The following is an 8536-nucleotide window of genomic DNA, read 5'->3' on the forward strand; positions in this document are numbered from 1 at the left end:
AAGGAAGGTAGAATTGGAGGTCAGGAGTTGCTGGATGATCTTTTTCTAGTGCTGTTGGGTTCAATGTTCCCTCCAACATTAATCTCTCTGCTGCTTCTATTTCTACCCAGTATAGACACTTGGCCTCCTATCATCTAAACAGATGCAGAACTGTCCGGCTGTAATGCAGCATATATAGCACCACCTGGGTAAATATCCTAGAATTAAATCCTGCCACATGGCAGTTCTTGAAGGCTACTACATCCTGCCAGACTACAAGTACCCTACACTCTACACAGTCAGTTGAAGGAAACCAGTTCCTCATTAACATGCAATATTCAACCAAATGAGGAAGTTGAGGCATTCATCACCAGTCATTGAACAAAACAGAAGCTCTGGCCTGATAAGGGTAAAGTTCATGCGTAACAAAACTGAGAAGCTTGCTTAAAAACATGTTTAAAACAAGAGCTGTAACAATGTTACATGAAAGAGAGGAAACATGGGATAAAGAATATGAGACTTACAACAAGGTCAGAAAAATGCTAAAAAAGAAACAAACAAATAGTAGATGAACTGAAAAACACAACATAAGAAAGGGTTGATAGAGCTGTGTTGGAAAGTATGACAGTGGAATTTCATCACAAAGAGAGAAGTGGGGGTGTGGGATTTCTTTTGGGGGGGCGTGGGTTTTGGTTTTGTTTGTTTGTTTTGATTTTTCTACACCTGATGGTGCTCCAGGCTTATCTCTGGCTTTGCACTCAGAGATCACTCCTGGCAGGGCTGGGACCAAATGGAAGCCAGAGTTCGAATCCCAGCTGGTCAAGTATAAGACTATTGCCCTGTCCACGAAGTTGTATTTTCTTGTTGTTGCTGTCACTTTAATGTGAAACAGTGTAAGAGTCTTATGGAACCACATCAAGAGGAACAATATTGCATTACGTGGGTAGCAGAAGAAAATAAAAGAGGAAGAAATAAAAACAAAAGCAAAAATTAAAACAGCTCATCACCACCACAGTGACTTGACAAGAAATATTAAATGATTCATCAGGAAGCAAAAAGCAAAGCAGGCAATAAGACTCCAAAATCATATAATGTATGGGCACATGGAAAGAAGAGTGCAAATGAACCAAAACAAATGCAAAACCAATGTAATATTTCACGAGCACTGAACTTCACGGGTCTGTGTTAAACAAAATCTATGGATGAAAACATGTGAAGCTGATGAGAAAATAATGCTTTAAAAAATATAAGAATAGAACTATGATAAATCAAATAACATAAAACAAATAAGAAGATGACAACAAATACATAAATATTTTTAACAATTACCTTAAGTAATATGGTACAAATTTGTCTAACACAAGGCATATGAGTATCAGAATGAATTTTTTTTAAAAAATCCAATGTTTTTACAGATGAAAACACAGTTTTCAAAGCAAATACAGGCTGAGTAAAAGGTTGAAAGTCACTATCACTGTCACTGTTCTGCCATTGTTCATAGATTTGCTCCAGCGGGCCCAGTAACGTCTCCATTGTGAGACTTGTTACTATGTTTGGCTTATCGAATACATCAAGGGGAGCTTGCCAGGCTTTGCCATGTGGGCGAGATACTCTTGATAGCTTGCCGGACTCTCCGAGAGGGGCAGAGGAATCGAACCCGAAAAGTGCAATGTTAAAAGGTGGTACAGCAATTCTCATGTTAGACAACAAATATTTCTAGTTTTTAAAAGCAAGGGGCCAGAGTGATAGTACAAGGGTTCTTGCCTTGCACGCTGCCAACCTGGGTTGCATCCCTGGCACCCTGTATGATATATTCAGCACCACCAGGAGTGATCCCTTAGCACAAGCCAGGAGTTAGTCCTGAGCACCACAAAGGTCACTGTCACTGTCACTGTCCTCCCGTTGTTCATCAATTTTCTCGAGCGGGCCCAGTAATGTGTCCATTTTGAGACCTTTTGTTACTGTGTTTGGCATATCGAATACATCACGGGTAGCTTGCCAGGCTTTACCTGCGGGCGAGATACTCTGGGTAGCTTGCTGGGCTCTCCAAGAGCGGCAGAGGAATCAAACCTGGCTGGGCCAGGCTGGCTGTGTGCAAGGCAAACGCCCTACCCGCTGTGCTATCGCTCCATCCCACAAAGTTATGAGCCCAATAACAATAATTTCCCCCCAAAACTTAATGCTTTTCAGAAAAAAAATTCATGCCAATACAGGTCTTTATAAAGAAATAATAAAAATAAAAATAGTTTAAACTAAAAGAATTTGCCCTTATGACAAATCATCTAAGATGATATGTTGTCTGCTCAGCAATACGGAACAGGACTGATGTAACCCTATAAGCAAAAATCAAAGTAAAATGGATGAAAACCTTTAACAGGAGGCCTGAAATCATTAAGCACATAGAAGATAACATGTATGAGATGTTCCATGACATTGGCATTAAAGATGGCTTTGGGAAACCAAAATCCACTGCCCTTGGAAATAAACATAAATAACTGGGAGTATTCGCATGGAAATCTTTTACAAAGAGTAATAAAATACACAAATAAACAGACAGTATTCTGAATGGGAAAAGGATATTGACACCCAGACATTACGTAAAAGGTTAAGAACCACAGTATATAAATAATTTAACAGCAACAACCTTATCAAAAAATAGACTATCTGGGTAAACACTTCTCCAAAGAGAATATACAGATGACCAATCGGGATAGAGCATTCTCACTTTTGAGTATCAATCTGAGGAAGGAAGAAACATCAGTAACAAAAAAGTTATATTCAGCTCAATATTTAATGCAGTCTTTTTCACACTAGCTAAGTATGGAAGCCCCAAAGTGCTTGTCGGTGGGTGATTGACAAACATGTGAACACTGTTCAGCTATAGAAAGTCTGGCCTTTTGCCATTCACAGTGAAATGGAAGAAATGCTAGAGAAATGGCCAGGACAAAATAAGTCAATAGACAAAAGCATTTGGATGTTTTCGCTTACGTGGACAATATAACGTAAGGAAATTCGCGAGGAGATGACACACGAGAGAACCCGCAGATAAATGAACCGAAGGTTTCCTGAGAAGGGGATGGAGGGAGGGAGATATGGCGCGTGAAGTGTGGAAAATCATGAAGAAATTAATAAACAGCCCTACACTGCGAATGAAATAAATTCTGGCCTATAGGTTCATGGCCTTTGCTGAGATCAGTATGCTATTAAAATAGCAGAACTACTATTACTCTTGTTACTGAGTGCAGTGGGCCTGGGCTCCAACTCTAACCGATTGCACTGCAACCACACAAGGCTGAGTGTCTGATGTTCACTGTGTTCACCAGGGGAATTGGAGACCCTCTGAAACCTGACTTCTTCCCTGCTCTGCTGGTGCTCTCACCTTTGCCTCCCTAGGAGTTGTGAGGACAGAACCTGGAGCTAATAAAGTCCCCTCCCTCTGCGCCCCCCCTGCACCCTGCTCCCTCTTGGTCCTGAGTGGTGGGGCTGGGCAGAGGGGACTCAGGAGGTTCTGCTAAGAGCCCGGGTGGGCTGGAGAGGTGACAAGAGCCCCGCGGGAAGCATCCAGGCAAATGGGTCGAGCTGGGGCGGCAGGAGAGAGCCAGATACTGACTGGGAAGTGGGTCGAGGCCAGGAAAGCAGAAGCTAAGGCCAGGGAGACGCACCCCCAGGAGGGAGACAGCCCGGGGGAACGAGAGCGCGGCTCCACCCCCCCCCCACCCCCGCCCTAACACCGCCCCTTCCTTACTCTTTGGATTTATCGGAACTGTGCGCCGAGTTGATGCCGTGCACATCTTTCTTTCGGATCTGTTTGGAGGCCATGGCCGAGCTGGGAGCCTCGGAGCCGCGTCGGCTGTTGCCGGGAGACGGAGCGGGGGCTGGTGCGGGCGCCAGGAGCTCGCGGCCAGCGGTGTGATCCGGGGAGTCTTGGAATCCCGCCCGGCTGCAGGACAAGAGCGGGCGGGAGTCGCCCCCCTCTGACCCGCAAGTCTCGCTCTGGGATTTTTTTTTTTTTGGCCTTTGCAATAGGAATGTTCTGGCAAGGTCCCTGCACCCCTGATCTTCTCGCCCGGGAGCCGGCCCTGCCGGGATAACCAAGGGCACATTATGGGCACATTATGGACATTGATCCTTTCAGTGAGAAGTTGGTGGGTGTCTGACCAATCCATGCAAGCAGGGCAGGGGATGAGATCTTGGCTACCGAGTGCAGGAAGGTTTGGCGATGGTGGATAAACTCGGTTACTTCAATGCCCTTGCAAGGGAAGGGGATCCTGAGGGTGCTCCCAAGCAGTGCTCACGGGGTGCCTGTCCAGGACCAACCCAGAGATGCTGTGATGCTCAGGACTAACCCAGAGATGCTGTGATGCTCAGGCTTGCACCCGGGGCCCACGGGGCCTCACCCCTAAGAGTTGAGGGATCCTGCAGGGTCATCACCACGTATACCACAGCCCGTGGACACCAGTTTATCAAGGAGCCACGCACAAGAGCTGTTTGGTGTGAAACCTAAGGGTCGCCCAAGCCCTCAGGGAATCTCTGCTTCTTTGCCTTAAAGGAAGTCTTCTCTTTTTGCAGGTGAAATTCCAGAGTAGTGTTCAGGGGCCTGGGGCCACGGGTTTGGAGGCCTTACAGGCACTAACACCCCCTCAGGATCATTGTGTGAGGGACTGAGCAGAGGTTGGCACCTTAAATCTTGTACTAGCTCACATCCCCAATTCTCCCTTTGGAGTCTTGTTTTATTCAGCTTTGGTAAAGAGATGGTCATAACCCAGTGACCTTTTGTTTGGAGGCAAAATAGCATGCATCGCTCACACCCAGGGAAAGTAGAGTTTATAAGGGCAGCTCTTGGAAGAAATGGGACCTCAAAGGGTACCAGAGAACAAGTAGGGGATAGAAGAGAAGGAAACAAATACCCAGACCCGTAAAACTTTAAAACGGGCTGAAACAAATTTTGTCTAGGCCAGTACTGAGTCACTTAGAGAGATCTGACTATGAAGGTGAGGTGTAGGACATCGACCAGGATTCAGTTTTTCCTACTAGTCTGGAAATAATAATTTTGAAATAAAGAAGTCCTTTCAACTCTTGAGACTGAGCTTACTCAGAGGCCCAACTGTGCAGTGACAATGCAACTTCCTGCAAAGAAGTATGTCAGCTACTCAGATGAGTGAATGTCCACTCCTCCTTTGCTTTGTCAGACCATTTCAATTATTGGAAGTTACAGAGAGGGCCATCAGATGGAAATTACACACTTAGTACTAATTAGCACTTAGGACTTCTAAGTGCTAGTTGAATTATTCCTAAGTAAATCCATGGTGTTCTTACAGTGAGGAAGAAGATCCCTATAAGCATCTCTTGAAGACAATGCAGATGTGTGCCTTGCTTGCTCTAGTATTAACCAAAAAAAAAAAAAAAAAAAAAAGATTGCCAATCTCCTATTAGAAGAGGAAAGACAAGTTTGATTATATATTGTTTAGTAGCAAATCTTACCAGAATAACCAAAGGTGTATCCTAAGCATAGGCAGAGTATTGAGCAAAATGAGACAGTTTTAAGCAACTTGCCCTGGACACATGGGTTTCATCATGAACCAGAAGCATCCTGTAGCTCTTGTTAAAAATTGCTGGATCAGAAAAAGATCAGTGAAGAAAAATCTTGGAAATCAAACGATCTGGTGTTCAGTATATTAGGTCAATAAAAAAAAACCAAGACCAAGAGAAATTTAATGTAAAAGAAAGCATACAGTCACTTAATGGTGAAACGTACTAAAGCCATTAGAGGAAAAAATACTGACTTAAGCCAAGCAACTGATATTCTACTCAGAGACTGCTTTTTATTTTTGAAATTATGATGGGCTGGAGCGATAGCACAGCGGTAGGGCATTTGCCTTGCGCACAGCCAACATGGCCCACCCGAGTTCGATTCCTCCGCCCCTCTCGGAGAGCCCGGCAAGCTACCAAGATTATCTTGCCCGCACGGCAGAGCCTGGCAAGCTACCCGTGACATTTTTGATATGCCAAAAACAGTAACAAATGTCACAATGGAGACGTTACTGGGCCCACTCGAGAAAATCGATGAACAACGGGGTGACAGTGACAGTGGCAGTGATGATTAAAGTACTGAGAGTTGACTTCAGGGCAGAATAAAGTCATCTTTATGAAAAATATAAAGTGTTTGTAAATTTTTATTCTTTTTAAAGTTTAGTGTTTGATATGCAACATGCATGAATAAAAATTATGTTCTTTCTGGAGCTAAACTCTGATCAGGTTAGGATTCCAGGGGGCAAGTATGTTCCACTATAAGTTGGAAGATGGTTTTCCAGACAGCAACATGAAAAGGGCATTTTTTTTAATTGTGTGAATTTAAGCCATGTCTCATGTGCTAATACAAAATGTGTTCAATGACATTTGTATACTTTAGTAATAGCTCTTACTTATGGGGTTCCTGCTACATGCCAAGAATAGCAAAGGTGCCAGAATCTTAGAGCATAGACATTGCAGATAGACCTAACTATAAATGTTAACTCCTACTGGTTGATTTGACCTAGGCAAGTTATTTAAGTTCTCTGAATCCCGTTTTCTTGATTCACAACTACTACTTCAAATGTGTTTAGATCCTAAGTTCTCAAAAATACCTAAGATGACCATTATTTTTCAGGTGAAGAAACTGGAACACGGAGAAGGAAAGGAACTTTCAGGCTGAAGTAACCCTTGGTCCATAGGGAAGTGGTTAGAAATATTCACTTCCCCATTCTTGACAGAAACAGAAAGTGCAGGGTGCTCCTTCTTAGGGGTACTAAGGGATCTACCCAAAAGGAGAAGTGTACTCTATTACTTCTGTAACCAAATCTCCACCTACTGCAAGAATTCCCAAATCACCGGGAGGAAGAGGGTGGAGTGAGTCAGGAGAGGACAGCATTTCTGTGCCTGAAAGCTGGACTCTGGGCAGCTTCAGACACTTGGTCCCACAACCACAAGAGATTACAAGTGGCCCAATTCAGCCACCTCTTTGCAATTAGTCAGTTATGAAGTGAATTTGAATATAAGGAGTCAGATGATCCCGTGGATATTCTACTTGCTTGGCAACATATCTGGTTAACTTTCCTTTCTGGTTTGCCTAATTTGTCACTTCTCTTTTAAAAGACATTAATTCCTCATTTTCTTTAGGGCTCTTTTTGTCACCTGTTAAAATCTTCCTTGTAGTTTCTGGCTTGAGAGAAGATAAAGGTGACACTGAGAAGAGAGACAGAGAGTTTACTCAATTTTTAATACCCATATTGACTCTGAAAATAGTAACCACTTTGTTGAAATTGAAGATTAACCAGTAAAAAGAAACAAGTTAATACAGTTGAATCTGAAACACTTTTTAAAGTGTTTAAAAATTTTTTAAATTTTAAAATTTACACTTTTTAAAATTTTTATTTACTTATTTTTTTATAGAATGAGCGAGTCCTTATCTTTTTCAGAAGACCGGGATCCTAGGTCTAAACAGCTTCAAAAGAACAGATTGATAAGAACGTAGCAATCTAAGGACAGTATAAATAACAAAAAGTCTCCTAAAGAGAATATTGGTGAGAGAGAGGTTGGGGGAGGGAAGGAAGGGAACGAGAGAGAGAGAGAGAGAGAGAGAGAGAGAGAGAGAGAGCACTCAGAACGTAAGGTATGTGTCTCGCGTGTAGAACCCTTGGATCTGATCCCTGGCAAGACAAATGGTCCCTTGAATGTCACTATCATTCCTCAGCACAGAGCCAATAATACAATAATAGCCCCTGAGTACCAGTAGGTAAGGTCAGCCTTCTTATCCCCTCCCCAAAATTTTTAACAAAATCAAGTAATATATGGTTTCACTTGGATGTGCTATCTAGAATAAGTTTCTTTAGACAAATTAATGATCATTAGAATCATCAGAAGAGAAATGGAAAAAGGGAATAAGGAGCTCAGTTGAACTAAAACAACTGTATGATGAAATACAGAATTGAACCTTTATTCTTGAACTTATTGAGGTCTGAACACATGTTGATATTCAGTGATGGTCATATTGCAATGCACTATTACTTCAAGTTTTTCAAAAAAAAGTAAATTAAAACTATGAGCACAGTAAGTAAAATTATTCTTAGCTGGAACTCTCTTGCCCTTCGAAGGTACTATAACCTATTGAAAGGTCCATGAGGAGCGTGAATTAAAAATCTTAACTAATAAAACTAATCATCCATAGTAAAAGTGTTGGGGAGGAAGTAAATCTTGGGGAGAAAGTTTGGCATGTGAACCTTGCCTGGACCAGGCCTTGAATTCCACCTCCAGCACTGCATGGCTCCCAAAGACCACAAGTATGACTCTAGCATGCCCCAGCAACCCTAGGTATGAACAACACACATTGCCAGGTCCTCACATTGAGGTGTCTGGCATGGTTCACTGGCTAGCATGCTCTGGCAGCTCCCTCTCCTCTCCCACCCCTGCTACAAAAAGAAGAGAGAAGATGATGGTGCAACCCAGCAACTGCACTGGACAAATACACGGGTGTCTGGAGATTCTGAATGAACAGGAGAGGAAATAGTAAGAGAGGAGAATA

General features: G+C 42.9%; 1 protein-coding gene across 1 annotated transcript in view; it reads right to left on the reverse strand.

Moving 5' to 3' along the window:
- ADGB (androglobin) overlaps positions 1–3824 on the reverse strand; it is a 224289-nt gene extending 220465 nt beyond the window's left edge. The window contains exon 1 of the mRNA XM_056126354.1: positions 3725–3824. Coding sequence (XP_055982329.1) covers positions 3725–3798 — 74 coding nt within the window. The 5' untranslated portion in view covers positions 3799–3824. The remainder of the gene's footprint in view (positions 1–3724) is intronic.
- Positions 3825–8536: the final 4712 nt, after the last annotated feature.

The sequence above is a fragment of the Sorex fumeus genome, unplaced genomic scaffold (genome assembly GCF_029834395.1).
Source record: "Sorex fumeus unplaced genomic scaffold, SorFum_2.1 ptg000061l, whole genome shotgun sequence".
Classification (NCBI taxonomy): Eukaryota; Metazoa; Chordata; class Mammalia; order Eulipotyphla; family Soricidae; genus Sorex; species Sorex fumeus.